General features: G+C 42.4%; 4 protein-coding genes and 1 long non-coding RNA gene across 7 annotated transcripts; 2 read left to right on the top strand and 3 right to left on the bottom strand.

Annotated features, from left to right (window-relative positions):
• Window positions 1-1388, bottom strand: LOC110434616. Its single transcript, XM_021458999.1, has 3 exons — window positions 1135-1388; window positions 666-1054; window positions 1-569 (listed from the first exon to the last, which is right to left on the bottom strand). The coding sequence occupies exons 1-3, from the start codon at window positions 1386-1388 to the stop codon at window positions 1-3; spliced, it is 1212 nt and encodes a 403-aa protein (XP_021314674.1).
• Window positions 2308-4410, top strand: LOC8077177 (TRAF3-interacting protein 1). 2 transcript variants are annotated; one of them, XM_002453323.2, is made up of 4 exons: window positions 2308-2454; window positions 2559-2702; window positions 2954-3018; window positions 3850-4410. In XM_002453323.2, the coding sequence occupies exons 1-4, from the start codon at window positions 2403-2405 to the stop codon at window positions 4075-4077; spliced, it is 489 nt and encodes a 162-aa protein (XP_002453368.1). In that variant the 5' UTR covers window positions 2308-2402; the 3' UTR covers window positions 4078-4410. The 2 variants fall into 2 exon arrangements, with proteins under 2 accessions (XP_002453368.1, XP_021316057.1); XM_021460382.1 differs by having other exon boundaries at window positions 2954-3027.
• LOC8077176 (glycine cleavage system H protein 2, mitochondrial) lies at window positions 4833-6782 on the bottom strand. The gene is made up of 4 exons (XM_002451573.2): window positions 6513-6782; window positions 5772-5860; window positions 5379-5549; window positions 4833-5291 (listed from the first exon to the last, which is right to left on the bottom strand). Exons 1-4 carry the CDS (start codon window positions 6601-6603, stop codon window positions 5166-5168), a joined length of 477 nt encoding a protein of 158 aa, XP_002451618.1. The 5' UTR covers window positions 6604-6782; the 3' UTR covers window positions 4833-5165.
• LOC8076117 (pentatricopeptide repeat-containing protein At2g35130) lies at window positions 7506-14960 on the bottom strand. The gene is made up of 19 exons (XM_021458998.1): window positions 14586-14960; window positions 13981-14048; window positions 13695-13828; window positions 13216-13304; window positions 13027-13084; window positions 12885-12937; window positions 12550-12648; window positions 12352-12465; window positions 11781-11882; window positions 11600-11696; window positions 11416-11475; window positions 10627-10858; window positions 10159-10373; window positions 9746-9978; window positions 9321-9570; window positions 9073-9218; window positions 8746-8951; window positions 8533-8657; window positions 7506-8451 (listed from the first exon to the last, which is right to left on the bottom strand). The coding sequence occupies exons 1-19, from the start codon at window positions 14862-14864 to the stop codon at window positions 7847-7849; spliced, it is 3165 nt and encodes a 1054-aa protein (XP_021314673.1). The 5' UTR covers window positions 14865-14960; the 3' UTR covers window positions 7506-7846.
• On the top strand, window positions 15017-19485 carry LOC110435061. Of its 2 annotated transcripts, XR_002452716.1 has the most exons (6): window positions 15017-15589; window positions 15845-16006; window positions 17302-17425; window positions 17673-18015; window positions 18100-18211; window positions 18329-19485. It is a non-coding gene; the product is annotated as an uncharacterized LOC110435061 (long non-coding RNA). The 2 variants fall into 2 exon arrangements; XR_002452715.1 differs by having other exon boundaries at window positions 18100-19485.

Below are 21837 nucleotides of genomic sequence, written 5' to 3'. Positions count from 1 at the left end.
TTATTCAACAGTACTATTTGTATATAAATCTGGAAAGTTGTGCCACAAGTGCTCGATAAGGTCGGCTTGAAGCGCTGTGTGTGTCTCCTTGTCCTTGATCTTCTTGTAATTCTGCATAAATGCATCGAACTTAGGTGTAGCATCGTGTGATACAGTCACCTTTTCTCCCACATCATCATATTTGAAATCTTTTTCATCAACTCCCTCATCTTCAACAATCATATTGTGCATAATGATACAAGCCGTCATGACAAGTTGAATTGTATCCTCATCCCACACGCGTGCCGGCGCTTGAACAATGGCAAAACGAGCTTGTAGAACCCCAAATGCTCGTTCGACATCCTTCCTACAAGCTTCTTGTGCTTTTGCAAAATATTTGTTCTTATTACCCTGTGGCTCAGGTATGGTCTTCACAAATGTGGCCCAAGATGGATATATACCATCTGCTAGATAGTAACCCATAGTATAACTATTCCCATTGATGCTATAATTTACCTGTGGCCCTTGACCTTCAGCAAGCCTTGCAAATATAGGAGATCTTTGAAGAACATTTAAATCATTATGCGAACCTGGCATCCCAAAGAAAGCATGCCAAATCTAAAGATCTTTAGAAGCAACAGCTTCAAGAATAATTGTTGGCTCCTTTTTATGTCCCCTATACATACCTTGCCATGCATAAGGACAATTCTTCCAGGTCCAGTGCATACAATCAATGGAACCAAGCATGCCAGGAAAACCTCTACTCTCACCAATCTCAAGTAATCTGGCAGTATCATCCTCATTGGGCAACCTCAAGTATTCATGTCCAAATACCTTAACAATAGCTCTGACAAACTTTCTAAGACTTTCTAGAGCAGTAGTCTCCCCAATACGGATATAGTCATCCATAGCATCAGCTGCTACTCCATAAGCTAACATTCGGAAAGCCGCCACCACCTTCTGCAAACAAGATAGTCCAAGGGTTCCGGCCGCATTCCTCTTCTGCACGAAATAGTCATCATACATCTCAATGGCATTCATTATGCGGACAAACACGTGACGTCGCATTCGAAACCTATTCCATCAGATAAAAATAATTATTCAGGCCTCAATGTATACACTAAACATGAGTCGATAAAATATGAGAAAATTAACCTGCGCCTGAAATAGCTCGGTCCATATGTAGGATTATCTGAGAAATAATCTTCATACAATCTACAGTGTCCTGACTGCCTGTCACGATTCACAACACGATGTCCCTCTACAGAACCACGATGGCATGCTGGATTGACAATGTTTGATAGTATTATATGCTCTGCTGCAGCATATACCTCATCGTCATCATCCGACGATGACGACGACGACGATGAAGAATCCATCAGCTCATTAACTACATCTTCAAGTTCCATTGTGAACCTTTGATTAGCTTGATCAAATACATACAGATGGACGAGGTGATGATCGAACACCTACAGATGAATCTGCTCATTGAGAGGTGACCTAAAGATGAACATACATGATGAGGTATCAAAAAACTTATATGATAGCAGCAGCGTGTCGCCGGCAAGATGAACGTCTCCTGGTGGTGGATTGAAGCCGGAACCTGGGCAACACGTGTGAGAAACGGGTCCGTTCGCCGGATTGGACTCTCCTGGTCCTACTGAACGTGAAGCCAAGCCGCAGGATGAGTCCCTGCTTCCTATTCACGCGTGAGGAACAGGTCTGAAGCTTTGATCCGATGGGAATCGGCTGGTAGTTAGCTGACGTGGCATCTTTTTAATTTAGTACACGAGAAATAGCCAACCTCTTGTGGAACTCTTATTTTTTGAGAAGTCTTATATTTTACAAAATTGCTAAATTATAAGATTTAGCTAGTACATTTAACATATCTCTTGGAGATGCTCTAAGGGTCCAGTAAGTTTCCTTAAAAAAAGGACACAGAAGTTTTGCACGTGAAACTGTGGGTCTGAATTTTGCTAAAAAAAAGATGTGGAATTGAAACTGTGGGTCACTTTGCGCACAAACCCTTGAGCTTTTCTGAATTATACTCAGGCCTTGTTTAGTTCACCTAAAAAATAAAAAAAATTAAGATTCCCCGCCACATCGAATCTTGCGAGCATTAAATATAAACAAAAATAAAAAACTAATTGCATAGTTTATCTGTAAATCACGAGATAAATCTTTTGAGCGTAGTTAATCTATGATCGGATAATATTTGCCAAATAAAAACAAAAGTACTACCGTGTCCGACCAAAATTTTTTTGAAACTGAACAAGGCCTCATTCTTCCTCCATCCACCGACTTGGCGGGCCAAAAATACATGGGCCTTGTTTACACTTGGGCCCAACACGAGGCTCCCGACCTTCTAGTTCCCTTCTTCTGACCCGGGGCGGCGGACGAGGCCGAGGCCACCGACGGCGACGATGGGCGGCGGCGAGGGCAAGTCCAGGAAGCGCCGCTCTTCTCCCTCCTCAGGTACCCAGCCACCACCCAGGGATTCCTTTCGCACCCCCTCTCGTGGTTGAGCCCATCGGTTCGTTTTGCTGCGGACCGTTGATTTCTTTTCTTGCTTGGTTCAGGGGAGGAAGAGGGGAGGGAGCGGAGGAGGCGGGACAAGAAGGAGAGCAGGAGGAGCAGCCGTGACGACAGGGATGATGACGGCGACAGGCACAAGAAGAGGAAGAAGGGGAAACACAGCGACAGGGACAAGGACAAAGGCAAAGGTTGGGCTCCTAATTCGTTAGTCGTTACAGCTTCCGGTTATTTGGTTTCATCAGCATTTCAAGGATGCTAAGTCGTTACAGCTTCAGTTCTCATTTTCGGAAACAATATAAGCTTACTTTTGCTGATGTAAGTGATTTTGATCCGCAGCCTGCAGCATGTTAAGTGAATTTCTGCTGGCTCCATGTACACTAGGTCATGTGAAAGTTTTGCTAGGTTATGATTTTGATGTATGTTTCTGTGTTGATGACAGAGAGAGATTCGAAGGATAGGCATTCTAAGGAGAAGGAGAAGAGCAAGAGAAAAGACAAGGATGCTGTAAGTTCTGTAAGGACTAACACTATACTCAGTTTCATTGGGCAGTGCCAAGTAAATAGTTTACAGTGGCGTATTCAACTCCTCTTGAATTGCCAAGACTTGCTAGCTCTTTAGGGCTGCGTTTTTTCTTCTTAGATAAATTTTTGCAGAAGATTGAGCTTGTTATGGGTTGATAATGGAGTAGTGCTTGAGATAGAACCAAATTTAGGAGCGTTGGCCTGCCTTGCAAGTTAAAGTGTGTAAACGGACTTGACACTTACTTCTAATCTTGAAACAATGGATCAAGGATAAGACATTGCAAATTTCTTGAATTCTCATAGCCATAGTGTGGTCCTTTATTTTTGTGGCCTCAATGGGAACTTGCTGGAATCTATTTCTCATCTGTTGGCTGAATAGGAGATCAAAACTTGCCAAAATTTGTTCTCTTGTCAAGGCTGAATCAAAGACATAATTCCCTGTTACCATTCAACCTTGTCTGCTATAGCCTATAAGTGAATGAAATATCAGTATGCAAATCCCTGGAAACAAATCAGTTATAATGGTGTGCATACCTAGCTTATAATGCTAGTTGCATGACCTATATCGTTTTTTTTATCATAAAATTTCCAGAAAAGCAGTGATGTGATATTTTTAATAATAAAATTAAAGTACCAAATTGCTAAGAAAGAAGAACAGAAATAGCGATTCGACTTTATTTGACTGGACCAATAGGTTCTGTATATCGTTGCAAAAGACAGGGGTGACTGACATTCACTGAATTCTTGTCTTCCTTTCTTCGTCGCCAAGCCTTGAATTATCCCTGTTTCTCATTTTTGCCATTTGCTGAAACAGGTCTTCAAAGAAATATCCAAGGATGACTACTTTGCAAAGAACAATGAGTTTGCTACCTGGTTGAAGGAAGAAAAAGGCAAATATTTCTCAGATTTGTCTTCAGAGTCTGCTCGTGATCTGTTCCTAAAGTTTGTGAAACAATGGAACAAAGGAAAGCTGCCATCACAATACTATGAGGGGATTACGAGTGGCCCACGTTCAGCACACAATTGGAACATCAAAACATGATACATTTTCTGCTTCATCGGGTCCTTCAGCTTGAGACATTTTGTGTTCTCCTGGCGAGATTTTCTTATAGTTGCATGTGGCAATGGCTTTTAATGTTCTAGGTTATTGTATTTAAGCTGATGTGCATAATGTCTAAGGCAGGACGGTAGATCGTGGGTCTCTCTAGTATCCAGTGTTTAACATTAATGCTAGTTTTTCAATTATTACTACTGTTAGATCCTGACAATGAGCAAACATACTGTTTCTGGGGGAAGGATGTGTTCTGTTGTTAAGTGCCAACATACATTGATTTTCTTGCAATGCTGATTGCTAATATTTTCTACGGCAACCTTACATGAGGTAGATCCCCCTGCCCTCATTTATTTCTTTATTTATTATGGGAATGTGATGCAAAGTTCTCTTGAGTGTATCATAATTCACCAGACATTGGAGAAAATTGTCACTTCGCTTTGTTTTCTGCTTGTTCCAGAACTATTTCTTTATTATCTGGAAGGTTGGGTTAAGATGTCAAGTTAGGGAATACTGAACTATCGATAATAATGTTACAGGAATTCTCACATACCTAGAAAAGATGTTCCATACTTGGATTGGATTGTCATAAGATTCACTAAACATTGTTCACATTTTATCAGTCAATGTACAATGTTTCGAATTCTGATTTGGAAGAGTTTGATATTTCTTGCAATTACTTCGACATTGAAAATACCTTTTTAGTGAATCAGAATATCAGATGGTCAGATGGTGCAATCTCTGTATAACACATATGATTCCCCTGTTTTATCACTATGCACAGTAATAATAACGCTTAACATTCTGAACCATTTGCAAAAGGGCCAACAAATTTGCATACCAAGGAATCAAAAAGTTATCTTTAGAAAGAAGGAAATCACGAGATTACAACTACAAAGAGATAATCAAACTTGACCACGTCATTCACAAGCTCGGATTTCCCAAGCCCTTGGCAAATCCTAAAACTAATTTATTCCAGGCGATGAACCTTGCGAATTTGTCACAGCAGGTCTGCAGACTAGAAGCAGTGATAAAGCTTGAAACACAGGTCCTTGTGTTCAGAAGACACTCTGGTTTCTTCAATGATTGTCTTCTTCTTCGCAGAATTTCGAGTACTTCTCATCATTCATGAGCGAATTGAGCTCACCTGAATCGCTGAGCTTGACCTTGATAATCCACCCCTTCTCATATGGGCTTGCATTCACCTAACCAGAAATGATAATCATTGACTAATCTACCCATGGAAGTTTGTTTTCAGATGAGTTCTGGCTAATATGAGTTGCAGCACTTACCAATCCAGGTTCCTCGCTTAGTTTGTTATTCACTTCAACGACCTCTCCAGATACTGGTGAGTTGATATCACTGGTTGCCTTCACACTCTCAACAGCACCAAAGTTCTTTCCCTGGGAGACACTGATGCCAACTTCTGGCAACTCCACATAGACAACATCACCCAAATGATCCTGGAAGCCAAAAGCAATAAACAAAATTTAAGCAATTATACTGAGCATGACATGAAACATTGGAACTTGATGTCTAGCCAACAGATTGCATGCATTGTGTTTATCAGTATAGATAAGGACTACAGCACCGGTAACCTAACATATCGAGGGCATAACACCTAGAATTGCTTCACACTCCAAATTCACAGTGAATCAGTGATAGAAATATGTGAATGTATGAACCTGGGCATGATCAGTAATCCCCACTGTTGCCGAATCACCCTCAACCTTCACCCATTCATGAGTGTCAGCATACTTCAGATCCTTCAGCACTGAAAAGGGGATAACATGAGAAAAAAAATTAGAGCACCAGAAGTTGTATGCATTGAAGTGGCATTGCAGGGGTAACAACTAATAATGCACACACAAAAGTACTAGACCAACCCCAACCAGTGACTTCTTGCATCTACTCCACAATAAAAATCTGTGTTCCTGAGACCATTTCTTCTGCACCTGTACTGAAGCACAATTTGACCAAAGGCTATCTATTCATATAAAATCATTAATTTCAGGTTGTAATACATTGCCTTCCTCATCCATATCTAACACTAAGATAAATCTGAGAAATTAATCTTCCAAATATATTTGCAGCGTAACATATAAGATCCTTCTTTTTTTTCATACACATACACGTGCTGTCACCATCAATAAACGAAACCACCCCGGAAGGACAGAACATTCATATTCAGAAAAGATTAAACAAGAAGCGGCGGCGGGGGCTAAACCCCGTCGTAAACCCCCATTCCCTGAACGTATCCGCCGCCTGATGGAGCGCAGAGCTGTGTCCCAACCAGGAACAGTTCCAAAATCCGATCTATACGCGCGCGAGACAACAGGGTCGTGCCGTACCAACCGCAAAGAGCCGTGATCCGACGAACCAGAGCGGCGGAAACAGAGGAGGTTGGGAGGGAAAAGGAAACGTACCGGTGGAGAAGGCCCTGGGGAAGGTGGAGATCCTGAGGTAGGCGGCGGCGCGGGACGCCCACAGCAGCCGGGAGGAGGCGGCCATGGCCATGATCCGGGAGACGGCGGCGGACGAGGAGAGGAGAGGGACTGGGTGCTCGGCGCCGCTTCCGCTCTCTCGCCGAGTTCGTTCCGCTCGGCGGTGGTGTGAGCTGGTGGAGGCCTCGTTTCGCCTTCTTTTTCCTGCGGATTTGCAAAAATATAATAGAAAAAATGGAGAAGGTTGGTGGTGCGCCTCCAAACTGCGAAAACTAGTAGAAAAAAAAATGGGCCCTTGTGGGCCTTTTCAGTATGTGCCTTTTATGGTTTGCAATTTGACCTTTGAGTTCTGATGATATATGCAAAAGAAAATGCAGGCTTGCCCTTTCGTTTCAGCCAGGAAAGAAAGGTTTCAGACTTTCAGAGTTTAGACTTTCAAAGTTTCACTTATCAAAGTTCCCCAAAAAATCACTTATCAAGCTTCGAACCCCTTTTTTTCCAGCAAATTTGTGATGAATGGTTGCATCAGCAACTTGGCATCAAATTCCATATCCAATGGACGCCATTTTGGTGCTGATTTGAGGCTCAATATACTGATCAACAAATTAAACTGAAGACCACCAAACGTTGCAGCAACGCAACGCAGCGCTGCGTTGAGGTGGAGCCGTGGAGGGCGTCACCAACCAACAAACCAGCCAAAAAAAAAAAAAAGATTGAACTACTCCTTTGTTGTTGCTACTCCACTTCTGTAGCTTAGTCGGCATCGGCGAATCACGGGCCGGAATCGGGCATCATATCGGCGTGCGTAAACAATCCAGCGAGGACACCGGTGCTCTCTGACACTGATCGGACTTCTGAACAGCGGTTGGTGGCTGATGCAGACTGCAAAACAACAATAACAACAGCTGCAGGCTGCAGTTGGTAAGGGGATCTGTTGCATTATAAACATTGATTGACGAATGTAAGACCCAGCAATGGTACTGTTGTGGCAACAATGCATTTCTGTTCTACCCAAATCCTATTACTTGCTTACAGATTTTTAATAGTCCACTTGAACTACAGATCTTGACTGATTTTGTGTCGCTGCAACATGCCGTGGAACCTAAGCTTTGTATTTTGTTTCATTTTGAAAAATTGGTTCTTTACTACTTACATTTTTCTAAAAACAGTATGTAGGTTTTACTCTCTTTTTTGGACTGTGCTGAAACACGTATTTCATCATTATGAAAACAGAAGAAAAGTTTACCAATAATACAACTCGACAGGATATTGGTAAGCCTAACAAGCGCACAGTATGAAAAAAAAGCCTGTTGATTTCATAATGCGAAGAGCGTCTTGGCGTCCTTGTGCATGGACCTGACGATGGCCGTGACCTGCTCCACCTGGCGCTCGTCGGAGCACGCGGCGAGCAGCACCTTGGCCGTGCCGGCGTCCGGGTAGCACCCGGCGTCCACCATCTCCTCGAAGATCTCCAGGCACCGCCCGTACTCCTTCTTCCTCGCGTACGCGCCGATGCGGGATGTCCACGTCACCACGTCGGCGGCGAGCCCCCGGGCCGCCAGCGCGCGGAACGCCGCCTCCATCCGGTCCAGGTACCCCGCGCGCCCGTACACGTTCACCAGCACGTTGTACGTGCTGGTGTCCGGCGCGGCACCACCGCCGGCGTCGTCGTCGCCGCCGCGCTCCATGGCCCCGAGGAGGCGCTCCATGTCGTCGAGCCGCCCGGCCCTGCCGTACGCGTTGAGCATGGCGTTGAGCGCGAAGGTGTCCGGGCGCAGCCCCGACTTGTGGAGCTGCGCCATCACCTCCTCGCACCTCGCCACGTTGCCGGACTTGGCGTGCGCGGACAGGAGCAGCATGTGCGACTTCATGGTCGGCCGCATGCCCTGCTGCTTCAGCTCTTGGAACGCCGCCTCTGCCTCTGAACGTCCAATCACAAATTAAATCCAGCATGTTCTTGAGTTCACTGGCCAAATTAACAAGATGAAGCTTGCTGGCCTACCTTGATGGAGACCAGCTCTTCCATAAGCATCCACCAATATGTTGTAAGAGGCTCTGTCAGGCTCACACCCCATGTGTTCCATCAGAGAGAAGATCTCCGATGCCCCTTGCGGCAACCCAGCGCGGCTGTGATGTGATGCACCAATAAACTGATGAAATGGCATTGATTCACGTCAAATTGAAAGGTTCATGGTATTGATTTTTTTTCTTCTACCTGTAAGCTTCCATCAGGGCATTGTAGGCATACACGTCAGGTTCATGCCCAGCTTGCTGCATCTCCTCAAACACCTCCTCTGCCTTCTCGCAAAGGCCTTCCCGCGCGAACGCGTTCACCAGGGCAGTGTAGGTGCAGATGTTGGGCTTGCACCCAATCGTTTTCATCTCGTTGAACACTTTCAGCGATGACATCGGTTGCTTTGCCTGCGAAAGGATGAGCATGACGACGGCCATTGATTGTCTCAGAATGCTGACACTGACAGAGACATGAGATCATCTGAATTTTGAACCATGAACATTAACCAAACAAGGAAAATTGCCTTACCTTCCCATACACGTTGATCATCAGGGTGTAGGTCTCGGTGTTTGTTCTGCAGCGCTCCTTCTTCATCCTTTGATACACTTCAACCGCCTTTTCGGAACATCTTGCCTTCAGTAGACCATCCAGGTATGCGTTATACACAGTTGCAGCTGCAAGAGAGTTTTTGGTATGTTTTTTTTTCTTTCATCCTAAATTGACAAGAATTTTTCATCTCATGAGTCATGACAAAGGAAATACAAGGAGGTGCATACTTGGAGGGAGCCCATTCTTCTGCATTTCTGAAATCACGCCCTCGGCTCGGTGCAACTGTCCAGAATTGCAGTAAGCACGCAGTAGAAGAGCATAAGTGTCCTCTGTGGGCACACAGTGAGCCTCCAGAAGAGCCATGTAAATCGATTCTGCCTTGTTCAGCTGACGCTTCTGACCATATGCATCTATGAGCAGGTTGTAGCAGATTATGTCAGGACGGAACGAACTCCGGTACAGGATCCACTCACAGACCTATAGGTACTCTTGACAAATCAAACATCAAAACCTTAGGAATCAAAGCAGCACCAAGGGAAGTAACAAAAGACTAGAGTTTTTGCTCTTGCCAGTTTCACATTGTATGATCAGACAAAGTTAAGGCAGAATGAGATGTATAATCAGCAAGTGAAGGGCTACGATTAGGACTTACTGTGATGATCGGCTCCCATTGTCGGTTCAGGCGGAGCTGGACTGCAACATTGACAATGTCATCCCAAAGATCGTGTGCTTGAGGAATTTTGTCCAGTGATTCCCAGATATTGGTGACGTCGGTCCCCTTCTGCACAAATTCTAGGATATCCTGCGCCATTGGACTCAACACTGGGAACACTCCATCAACAAACCCAGAGCCGTACTTCCAACCACGGCCTTTGATAGCACCCCCTGCATGTCCAAGCCATATCATTCAGAGCTAAAACCTATGCCATATCCTTGAAATTCCAACAAAACAGTAAATCCAAAATAATAATAATGATGATGTTTTCTTTTTGATAAAAATGGTCTAAGAATTATTGATTTGCAGCATTCAATGAAACTAAAAGGAGTGGTAGCACTGTCACTTACCCCTCTTTCTAGATATTTTCTTTCGGTCGAAGGTTCTTGCTACGCCATCTTTGTCAATGTAAGCGCCGTCCCTTTTCCTGTTCTTCCTCTCACTATGGCGGTAGGAATTTACTTCTGCGTCATGTAAGGCTGTTTCTTGCAAGACGTTTCTGCAGGCACATAATTTCCATCTCGGCCTTGCAATCCAGTAATATGTATGAGCCTCAACACTTAGCCTGCAAAACGATGAACAAAGCCATGTCAGCGTATTCATAGAAACACTGAAACAGTGATGCTGTTTCAGAACTTCTACTCAAGACATGCACAATCAAACAGTTACTAGTAACCAAAGTATTATCCAGTTAAACATCAGTGCCATAAAACTGAATCCCCAATTCACAAATACTGACAAAATTACCTAAATCAGGCAAGGTTGCTTTAACTTAGGAACAATTATACAAGAATCGAGAGAGGTAAAGTGGGACGTACATGAGCACAGGGTGGGTGACGAAGGCCGCCGCCGCTCTCGATAGGCAACGAGTGTGCAGACCTGCTAAACAGCCAGGGAAAATATCACTGAGCTTTCGTGCTTTTGCTTGAGCTGTGGCTGTTTTGGAGAGGATGGGAGCTGTGAACGGCAGGAGCTGCGAGCAGAGCAAGCTCAAAATATCTCTTCTTTTGGCTCGTTCTATCCAGTGTTGTGTTTTGGGCCTCCTGTGACCTATCATTCAGGACCTCTTATCCAAAAAGACAACCAACATGACCTCTGCACCGGCAACTTTTAGTGACTGAACTAACATGTGCAGTTTTGGTTTGCTAATCTTCTGATTATCACAGTGTGCACCACAGTAATGTATACTCCCTCCATCTCAAATTATAAGACATTTTGACATTTCTAGATTCATAGCTTTTATTGTCTCTATACATAACAATTAACATATATCTCCGATGTTAATTTAGAACCGAGGGAATATCTCCGATGCAGTTATGCAAAGTTTATTGAGACGCAACGGAAATTATAATGCCATGCAAGCATCTGCTGTTTATCTGTAACTACAAGCAGACAAATTTTCAGTGCATGGTATCTTAAATAAGAGTAGCAGTCTAGCAGACCAAAGCAGCTCACAAGGAACCAATCTGTTAGATGTACAAATGGACGCAGAACCTGTGGCTCTTTTTTTTTGGAATGTAAGCTGTGGCTCTTTCAAAATCTCAATTTCTGATGCATGTAATAATCCAAAAGCCACAGGAATGGGCACATTCCATGTTCAATTGTACAGCTGTATTCTTTTAGGAGCTTGGCTCTTGAAACTCTGAAACTTGAGCCGAAGAACTGTACTGTATTGCCATTAAAAGTACAGGGTTGTTGAACTAAACATTATTGTTTCTTCTTTAAGGAAACCAAAAAATGATGGTTGCTTTATTTTGATAGTCCATGGCTGGTGCCTTTTTGGTGCAACTCAAAAGTCAGTTACGTAGTTGTCAGGCTTGAACCACAAAGAGAAATCAATTCCTTTCTTCTTAAGATCTTCAGTAGGAGGGCCAATCCGATCCAAAAGCTGCAGTTCAATAAAAGGGTGCATCAACAACAACCGTAGGAAACTTATCCACACAAACAATATCCCAAATTAATTAGAACAAACCTGTCCATGAACAAGTCCATTGGAAACAAGAACAGAACGATCAAAGACTGTAAACTCTCCACCATCCATGCGAGTTACCACCCCACCAGCTTCTTCAACTATCTGTTCAAAAAGTGATCAACTATATCAGCAATTCAGCATAACATACACCACAAAACAAGATATGCTAAATTGGAAACAAAGCTGTCATTCTCATTTCTCAGACTTAACGAGTAGGCATTGCTCTAACTGAAGTAAATTCATTTATACGATTGCTAAATATAATATAAGCACCAATTTTGTATCTTTTTAGGTGTGCACTCTTTAGTTGTTCACAGAAAGGCCATGAACAGGATTCTAACAGTACTTTTAAATTGGTTACTGCCATCTTAGAGGCAATCCATAAAAGTGTATAACTAATTTTAACGAAAATGTTAGGTTACATCAATAACAGGTAATATCTGATTGAGGTAAGATTAGACAAAGCCAAAAAAGGCCGATATTTAGTTCTGTGGTACTCATGATTATTTATCAAAAATGATTTGAAAAATTAATTATCATTAAATGATCCATGGGAGAAAAAAGTAACTACCAGGACGCCAGCAGCCATATCCCATGGCTTAAGTCGGTATTCCCAGTAAGCTTCTGTAATACCAAGTCCAACGTGGGACATGTCAGCAGCGGCAGACCCCAGCCTTCGCACTCCCTGAAAAAAAGAGTATATTTCAAGGATGATAGAAAACTCAGATCTGCAAATCTGCAAAACAATTGCAGTTCGGCAAACACTTACCCTGCTAATGTCAGTAAATTCCTTGAACAAATTTATATTGGTCGTCCAGGCATCATCATGTTCATATCCAAAACCTGTGACGAGAAGAGATTGTTCCACCTAGAGAATGAGTTGACGACTACCGATTAGAGAGAATAACTTGAAAACTTACATCCACATTACAATTTACACAGTCAGGTTATGTAACATTTAATCCATACATCCAAAAACACTTTTATGAATGACTGCATTGAGCACATGGCCCCCCGGCAAATCATCACAGAAGGCAGGTTTGCACTCACAGATGAACATAATAGGAAAATGCATGACTACTTCTAGAAGAGAAAATAGGCTACCTTGTTTGTCTGACTGACATGAATCTTTTGCCCATTACAATAAGCTCCTCCACCTGTTCGAGAGAAAGGAAAGACATAAAAATGAAGTCTCTAGAGTCCTCTAGCATAAATAAGCAAAGCCATAGTTGATTGGAGAACCTACCAGCAGATGCAGAAATTGTACGGGTGCTCCAGCACATAGGCCCACCACAAAATTCCACCTAAATAAGAAAGTGGTAAAACTAATTACATAAAGAAACTGTTTCCTATATATAGTGTAATACTCTAATTGTTTGTGGTTCTGCTATTGGAATGGTCATATGGTTCAAGAACAATATGTTCAAACACTTACCACAGTAGAAGCAGCAGGCTTCCCACGGAAGAGAACACCAATGGACACAGAAAAGCTGGGGTAACCATGTGCAAAGTTTGTTGTTCCATCTGAGAGGAGAAATTCGGTAGATTAGATCCCAAGGGGGAGACTGTCATGCTGACTTAATTTTCTAATCAACTTCAGGTACACTCTTACTGCTGTGATATATATGAATTGTACTAATTGTTCTATTCCTCAATTTGCTTGTCAGTAATAATACACAGGACTGACTTCTTTTTCTTGACAGGGTAATAATAGTAATACACACAACTGTCACCTTCTAAATCAATGAAATGGAGGATGGACTAATCTGTTCAAGTTCACAGGTTTGCTGCAATAAATAGGAAGTTATCTGGAAAACTACTGGAGCCATCCAGTATTACAAAGTACAAACGATGGTTACAATGTTAAATAGATGTTCATCAAATCAGAAGTAGGAACTGAGTGAGGAACCAAACCTAAAGGGTCAATGCACCAGAGATACTCTGACTGGGAATCTCCAATAAGGCCGCCTTCCTCCCCAAGTATGAGGTGGTCTTTGAAGTTCTTGGTGACAACTTCCAAAATGACTGATTCACTCAACTTGTCTGTGCTGAACAAAGTATAGAGCAATAGATTAAAACAGTATGCTGTTTCACTTTACAGCATGAAAAGAGGCACTAATATCTTATATAACCTGCTATCTCATAGACATCAAACTAAGAACTGGTGCACATTGACAATATCAGCGACAAGCATTCTTACTCTGTCACCAGGTCTGCAACACCTTTATATTGGATATTGCGTGGCTTATTAACAGCTTCCATTATAACCTGAAATCGATAGGAGATGATGAAATACCTTGAAATTTTATCTCCATCAATGGTAACATGAAAGAAAAGGACTTGTTTCCTGCCTTCTAAAAATGGTGTGACCATTACAGAGCTTGAAGCATTTAAACTTTAATAAAGCACTAGGGCATCCAACTATCAGTATTTGTTTGGTGTATCAAAATTCCAATGCTCTTTGACTGAAAGAAAAAAAAAACTAGCAGACTGGCCTCCTATAAGCCTATAATAACTGGTTAAAAGAGATAATTATGCCAGAGGCCAGAGCTACCCCTAAAACTCAATACTCCTACAACAATTAGTTTGCCAATTGGCACAGCATAGCGCAATTAGCATAATCAGCGGATTCACCAACTGAACGACTAGCACTTCTTGTTGCGGTTCAACAAACGTGCAGCTTTGCCAACTCACAGACCACATTTCAACCAAACTAGTCAATAAGCTGCGACCTGCGAGTGTTACCCCAAAATCGGAAATTGGGGGAGCAGAAACATCAAGCAAACAGAGACAACTGAAACTCACATCGGCGCCAGCTTTTGCAGCGGCCTCGATGACTCCGAGCAGCTCGGCGGCCGGGATCGGGCCGGTGGTAGGGGCGGCCACCTTGGGGTACCTGGCGGCCGGCGCGGCCTGCTCCGACGCCACCGCCATGATGGGCCGCGCCTTGCTGGTCCTGGAGCCAAGCGCACGGAGGCGGAGGGGCCGTGACGTCGGCGATTTCTTGGCGGCATCCTTGGGGAGGAGGGCAGGCGCAGCAGAGGAGGTCGTGGAGGAGGTGGGGGCGAGAAGATACCGTGCCATTGGCGCTCAGAGAAAGGGCTTGATGCTTTGATTCCTCGCTTTTCTGTGCGTGCGCGCTTGTTGCTCTGTGCCTGTGCTTCCTATAAATTTCAGTGTGCTACTACCCCTTTTCAAATTATAGGTCATTTTCAGTATGCTTTTATCTCCTACAATACAACTAAAAAGACTAAAAAGAGGACAACCTTTTCGTGCGACAATCTTCCGTCTCGGTTTCGTCCTGCCTCCTGCGACCGACGCGCATCCCGCACGGCTCTCTCTTCCGCCAAATCCCGCACGTCCCTCGCAGATCCTCCTCGCATCTCGTATCCTGCTTCGCATCCCGTATCCTGCTCGGAGCACCGCTCCCAAATCCTCCTCGCCGCCCCCTCCGCCGCCGTGCGCCGGCGAACAGAGCCCCCCTCGCATATCCTCCTCGGCCACTCCCGTTTCCTGCAAATCCTCCGCTCGGCCGCTCCCGTTTCCTGCAAATCCTCCGCTCCCAAATCCTCCTCGCCGCCCCTGCTCGGAGCCCCGGCAGGCTTGCTTGGTTCGCCGCCCTGGGATCGCCGCCGTGCGCCGGCGAGCAGAGCCCCCCTCGCAGATCCTCCTCGGCCGCTCCCGTATCCTGCTCGGAAGCGCCTGCGTCTTGCCGGTTGCCGGACGCACCTATCAACCGCTGGTGACGACGAATCCATCCCGACGCTGGTGAGGCCAAAGCCATCCCGCTCAACCGTTGCTGATACCAGGTGTTCCAACCCCCTTCTTTTTGCTCCCTGCAAATCGGCCAACCCTAACTTAAGTAACTTCGATCTCTTTCTGTACTTTGTTGTGTTGTTGGAGATGATCGTGAGTCCAACATATTAGTTAGCTCTGAATTTAATCGTTTTTTTCCATCGCATATGATTGCAGCTTACCCAAAAATAATCAGGTATTCAAATTTTTCATGGCAAAAATAATGTAGGAATTACTGTAAAATAACTACTAGCTGTTTAATATTGCAGGAAATCAGGAATTACAGAACCAAGCTTTCTCCCATACAAGGAGTGTTTTGTGAGCATTGGCTCTAAGAGATCAGAATGAGACTTAAAACTAATACCTGAGGTCTACAATGTTGTTGATGCTTCTACCGGAATCAACAAACACGAGCGACTAGAGCCAAACAGGTATGTCATTTGATTTTTAGTTTGAATCGGATCTACTATAGCCCTCCCCACGTTGTATGTAAACTTTGCTCTGAATTATGTCATTTGTATGTAAACTTTGATCTGGTATAGCCAAACAGCGACTAGAGCCTTTCTTAGTTGTATGTAAACTTTGCTCTGAATTGAAATAGCCCTCCCCACGTTGAATTTTCATCCTACTGTCGCTATAGAGGTCATTTGTATTAGTGGTGACAATTCTTAGTGGTAACAAGTTAACAACGTCTTAACGGATTGTTGTCTGCATCTAAGAAACAGAGAGAAGCAATTTACAACACATTTGCACAATCAACTCTTAATTTCCTTTTTGACTGCACATTGTGTTGTGACAATTCTCTCTGTTATTTGGACATACACATTTCTTTGTCAGCGATCACAGTACCATACTCATTGTGCAGCTATCTACTTTTGCGGCCTCATAGTATGCACGACATAACTTAGTTGTTTCATGTAGAAAAACAGGTGCAGCCTTAGCAATACCTGGAGCTGCTCCATGAGTTTTCTGTGATCATATATCCATGAATTTTGCAGGGCTAATTTTGCATTAGTTTGAAAAGAACACCACTGCCTCATATTGATATGATCCGAGTATGCTGATAAAATATATGAATACACAAGTTTAGAAAGGCTCGTTGCATCTAACACATCTAGCATTGCCGTAAAGGCATGGGTTGGGGCTGTTTGGTACCATGTTTACTAACCATCCATGTGCTGTACCAGCTTTTCCTTGCAGTGTCGAAAATTATGTGGTGGTTCATTTCTAAGCAAATACAGTAGAGTTCTAATATGCACCAATTGAACTTCATCTCTTAATTATTTCAATTGTACTTACTTATGGAGAGAGAAGTCATGCTTAGGGGGGAAGAGCTCATGATGCTTAAGAAGTATGTTGAGTTGCATTTGTGAAGTATTTGGCTTACAATTCTCTTAAAATTGAATCAATACTTGCTGGTCATTTATTTCTTTTTGCTCTTACTTTCTTTTTTGCTCTTACCTGCCTATGGTTGATTGATTTATACTCCCACCTTGTCACAATACCAATACTGAATATATATATATTTTCAATTCTATTCAACAACTGTACCAATAATAGAAGACTCAACCATGTCTGTTAGCCCTCTAGATCCAAATAGTCCCATATTGCTCTACACTGGTCCTAACTGTAAATCAAAACATGTTGAATAATGTGTTTTCGGCTAGCTCATGTGTATTCCTTCTTTGGAAAAGCTAGAGCATCTAATTTCTATCTTTACTTTCAGGAAGAGATTGATTTCTGATTGAAACTAAGGATTAACTTACTGTTTAGTTTGTTCATAACGGAACCTATACAAAACAATGAAGGTCGTACGCCATTTGCAGACTTGACAAACTCCATTAATGGAGGTAATTGTTTATACATATTTCCAAATACGCTTTCACTTGTATTATTGGTGGTGATTAAGTAAATTTGTATTATTGGTGGTAATTGTTTATACATATTTCCAAATACGTTTTCCCATGTTCTTAAGCTATATCCTACTTGAGGGCAAGGATTGGTCGTACACAAGTAGAAAATCAAGCTAGACAAATAGTTTGGCAAGGTTTTCTTTTGTTAATGGCATGAGATTCATAGTTTTTATTATAATTGCAGGGAAGTGCATTCAGTCATCATTAGTGATTGTCATTGATGTTAGTAGCAGCGCTCTCTGTGGTTTCTTATTTGAGATGTGTAGTGCGAATGCATCTGAATATGAGATGAGATGCCATCGCTGACTCTCGTGCCCATTGTAAGTGAAAATTACCCATGGCAACCATATCTATCTGACATAGAAACAGAACCATAAATTTGAGCGAGTTGATGAGGGGCAATGATGTTGAAGCTTTTCTGATTTGTATGCCATTGATCAACTGATTGAGTTTGAATCTTTGGGGAACTTGCTTGCCCGCACAGGAGGCCAAGTTTGCTAGGATTTCAATGTCCAAATTCTCTATAGGTTCTCCACTTCCCCATATGAATTTGTTCATATCAGTTTTTTAATTAGCCTTGACCTGATCCAGTTATCTTCTTTGCCGTGCAGAATGAATTTTCCGAACCGAATGAATTTCCTCCTACAAGTTACATAGCATGGTAATGAAATCAATATTCGATGATGAGCCAGTGCTTAAAACAACTGATAGAATGATGGAGAGGTAAGTGCCCTTCTGTATTGTCTTTGGTGACTGTCAATTTTTTTTCTTGACACAATTGGCATTGTAGGCTCATCTTTTTTCTTTTGCTTAATTTACCAACGATCATAAGTTGTGCAGGAACTACAAATGACCATAAATAGGTTACGATGTATGCCATCCCTTCTCCTTTCTCCTTTCTCCTTACCGCATCATCTCAGGTTGTATGCCATCTGCTCTCCTTTCTCCTGATCAGGTTGGACCGGGGATAATTAAGTTAATTTCAGATCCTGTGCAAAAACCCATTGATGTGTATAACTCCACTCATTTCTTAGTTACCATATTGTCATGAATGCTTACTAAATATATCAGGATTTCAGCATTAGAAGCATAAGATAGATGAAACCGAACACCATAACTGTGTTGCTCTGATGAATACCAATGCCTCAGTCTATGCCTAATTCCCTATGTTCAAGTTACATGTAGAAAACCTGTTTTTAATTCTATTGAGTTTTAAAATTGAATAATATCTTAAAATTTAGAATAATTTGTGTGACCATCAATGTGTCTACAAGGGACTGCAAACACACTGCTTCCAGCCACAAAGTGAATGTACAATTTATTAACAGATGTGGCTGAATAGTTGTGCAGAAAACATATTTAGTTATTTCTATTTTGCAGAATCTCAAGCTGCACCAAACCACCGGTAAAAAGCCCGAGCCACATAGGTATGTTGGCTCTGTTTGTAGGCTATTTAAAAGCCAATTGCAGAGTTAGCAATATGAGAAATGTATGCCAGTTTCCCAGAATGGTACATAAGAAGACTCGCTTAACAGAAAATGATTGAGCAACTGAGTAGGGAACTAATAAGAAAAAAACTTCAATTTGGCAAGTTCAATTTGGTAGATATCTATCCGAGCTTGTAGGCAGTAGTTCTAGATAGCATTGCATCATGGGCAAACCATATAGCAATAATGATCAGAATTGCATTAGTCAGAGTGCTATAAATATGCATGTGTTGGATTAAATTTTATCTTTTAATTTATGTTAAATAAAGTAAACTCTAGATTCCCACAAATGGAAGATATTATAATCATGTATTGGAGCAATGCTATAAATGCATAAACATGCCTAACAAAATCTACACTCTGAAGATTTTAGGTATCCTTTTCTTTAAAGAAAAGCAAGAAATTTTCTTTAAACGAAAGAAAGAAAGAAAGAAAGAAAGGCAGCAGTGAGTTTACTAATTAGACTAATCAGTGATTGAAACTGTCCCCTGGGATTAGCAAGAAAGAAAAAGCTTGTGTGAGTTCAAGTGATGAGATGCCGCATGAGACTAGGCTGGGAGCCAGTGGAACAGAAAACAAGGTAAAGATCTAGGGCATTGCTTCCGTGGCGTTGTCCCCCTTAATGGCGACCCATGGCGGAGCAGAAGGAGAGGATGCTGGAGTTCGCTCGACGCTTTAGATGGCGCATCCACAAGGCCAGCATGGAAGCTATCAACGCCTTCTGCTTCCAGATTGGCGTCCCCAGAACTGGACGAGCAACAATAGGCACCTCGCCTCCACGCTATGCAAGAAGACCAAGCTCACGGCGGAGCAGAAGGAGCGGATGATGGAGTTTCTGTAGCGCTTTGGGTGGTGCATCCACAAGGCCAGCACGGAAGCTGTTGACGCCTTATGCGTCCATATCTACATTTTGACACGCTTGCGTTATCGTTTTTTTGTAACAATAGAAAACACAATGTATAAATTATCATAGTATTATTTGTTCCTGCTGTAACACAAAAAAAATTATACAATAGAGTTAGTGAGCCTGTGACACTGCGCTCTTCGTGACTGCATTAATTTCAAAAACTTTGCTAGCTTTTTGGATTAAATGTCACTTTAATATTAATATTTAATTTTATATTATTGTTATCTTCTCGTGCGATCGGTGTGTTTTTAGTAAAAGAATAGTTGTCCCGTAGCAACGCACGGGTACGCTACCTAGTTTCATTATATTTCATAGTTTTTCCTCTCTCTCTCTTTGCAAAAATCGATGAGTCGCACATCACTAGTATGCTACTACCCTTTTTTCAAATTATAGGTCGTTTTTAGTAGTATGTAGCTTTTGTTATGTATTTACACGCTATATATAGATACTATTATATATCTAAAGAAAGAAACCAAAATGGCTAATGAATTAGAATGAAGAAAATATTTTATAATATTACACTCCAAGCTTAAAAAGGTTTACTAACGCAGACCTTGAAACAATTTGCGGCTAGTACTTGTGTCCCAAACTAAAATTTACATTTACTAAGTTCAACTTCTCTAAGTTTGATCGGACTCCCTCCTCCAAACTGCACTGCCCACGCCGAGCATCTCCAACGGTTTTGCAATTTTCGTTTTGCAAAATAAGAAGTTTGCCAAGTCTTAAATTAATATGCCAAGTCACAAAATTGAGTGTCTCCAATGGTTTTGGCAAAATTGAGTTGGCAAAACCAAATGGTGGACCCGGTCGTTATTTTTTCATGCGTCTTTTCTCTTCGCGCCGTCCACTCCGTCGCGCGGGAAGTCTCGCGCGTTCTCCCGCGCGTTGTGTTGTGCCGCCGCCTCCTTCAGTTCGCGCTGGTGCGTTCGCTTCAAGGAAAAAAAAAGTGGGAGACGGCGGTGCGTGTGGAGGGGTTTCTTCACGAGGCGGACGGCGGCGCGTGGTGAGACTTTGTGTCACGAAGAGGAGTCAGAGGCAGATCGGGACTTTGTGTCGCGATATGTCGCGATGGAAGTTTCCCCTATATGGCGCGAAGAGGAGTCGGAGACGCGCAGGAGATCAGAAACCGCGCGGGAGGAGAGACCGATCGGCCTTTGCCAAGTCGTCTGAGGTTTGGCAAAAATGCTAAGTTTCCTCCCTCATTTGCCAACTTTGTCAAAATGCAAAACCACTGGATATCTCATTTTGAGCTTTTTGGCAAATTAGTCAAATGCAAACCTCAATTGCAAAACCGTTGGAGATGCTCTTAGCGGATCACGAATGAGTAAACCCAATACCGTGTATACGGTCCACCGCATATTCCAGTCGTCTATTGAATAAATGATCTTTTTAATTATTATTTCTCCGCACGACTCGCTAGACAGGTACGACTCCCATTGAGTTCATTAGCCTTCGTCCAGAGACCAGGCGCCGCATGCTAATGTATAGAACAATATATGCACGCATACTCTTTATAAGGTTTTACATTATGCAGACATCTATATCCCCTCTTACAACAAGAAAATGTATAAATATACTCTCATCTAAAAAGTATGTATATATACTCCCAAAAAGTATGCACAGATACGTATATACTCTTCTCAAATAAGTATGTATATATACACACCCATTCAAAAAGTATGTCTACATACTTCCATCCAAAAAACGGAACCTATAAAGTATGAATTATATTAATTTCCTAGAGTATATGTATAGCTATAGTATATGTACATACTCAGACCATACTAGTTACCGTACAGCATATGAAACAAAAGTATGTGTATATACCCGTCTTAAAAATGTATGAATATGTATTCCTTATGAAAATTGTATGTGTATATACTCTTCTCATGCATATACATATGAAACACGTTACATACTCTATCGCCAAACCGAGAATCATGGCAATGAAATAG

Source organism: Sorghum bicolor, chromosome 4, assembly GCF_000003195.3.
Source record: "Sorghum bicolor cultivar BTx623 chromosome 4, Sorghum_bicolor_NCBIv3, whole genome shotgun sequence".
NCBI classification, from domain to species: Eukaryota; Viridiplantae; Streptophyta; class Magnoliopsida; order Poales; family Poaceae; genus Sorghum; species Sorghum bicolor.
This window is presented reverse-complemented; position numbering and strand designations above follow the sequence as displayed.

Excerpts from the sequence above, each read along its gene's own strand:
- LOC110434616 (XM_021458999.1), bottom strand. The coding sequence starts at position 1,388 with ATGGAACTTGAAGATGTAGTTAATGAGCTGATGGATTCTTCATCGTCG. Across the intron at positions 1,055-1,134 it reads CCGAGCTATTTCAGGCGCAG|GTTTCGAATGCGACGTCACG; the intron begins GTTAATTTTCTC and ends CTGATGGAATAG. Across the intron at positions 570-665 it reads TTGTCCTTATGCATGGCAAG|GTTCGCATAATGATTTAAAT; the intron begins GTATGTATAGGG and ends TTGGGATGCCAG.
- LOC8077177 (XM_021460382.1), top strand. The coding sequence starts at position 2,403 with ATGGGCGGCGGCGAGGGCAAGTCCAGGAAGCGCCGCTCTTCTCCCTCC. Across the intron at positions 2,455-2,558 it reads CCGCTCTTCTCCCTCCTCAG|GGGAGGAAGAGGGGAGGGAG; the intron begins GTACCCAGCCAC and ends TGCTTGGTTCAG. Across the intron at positions 3,028-3,849 it reads ACAAGGATGCTGTAAGTTCT|GTCTTCAAAGAAATATCCAA; the intron begins GTAAGGACTAAC and ends TTGCTGAAACAG.
- LOC8077176 (XM_002451573.2), bottom strand. The coding sequence starts at position 6,603 with ATGGCCATGGCCGCCTCCTCCCGGCTGCTGTGGGCGTCCCGCGCCGCC. Across the intron at positions 5,861-6,512 it reads CCCCAGGGCCTTCTCCACCG|TGCTGAAGGATCTGAAGTAT; the intron begins GTACGTTTCCTT and ends TCCCCTTTTCAG. Across the intron at positions 5,292-5,378 it reads TAAGCGAGGAACCTGGATTG|GTGAATGCAAGCCCATATGA; the intron begins GTAAGTGCTGCA and ends ATTTCTGGTTAG.
- LOC8076117 (XM_021458998.1), bottom strand. The coding sequence starts at position 14,864 with ATGGCACGGTATCTTCTCGCCCCCACCTCCTCCACGACCTCCTCTGCT. Across the intron at positions 13,829-13,980 it reads GTTGCAGACCTGGTGACAGA|CACAGACAAGTTGAGTGAAT; the intron begins GTAAGAATGCTT and ends TACTTTGTTCAG. Across the intron at positions 11,697-11,780 it reads ATGGACTTGTTCATGGACAG|CTTTTGGATCGGATTGGCCC; the intron begins GTTTGTTCTAAT and ends ATTGAACTGCAG.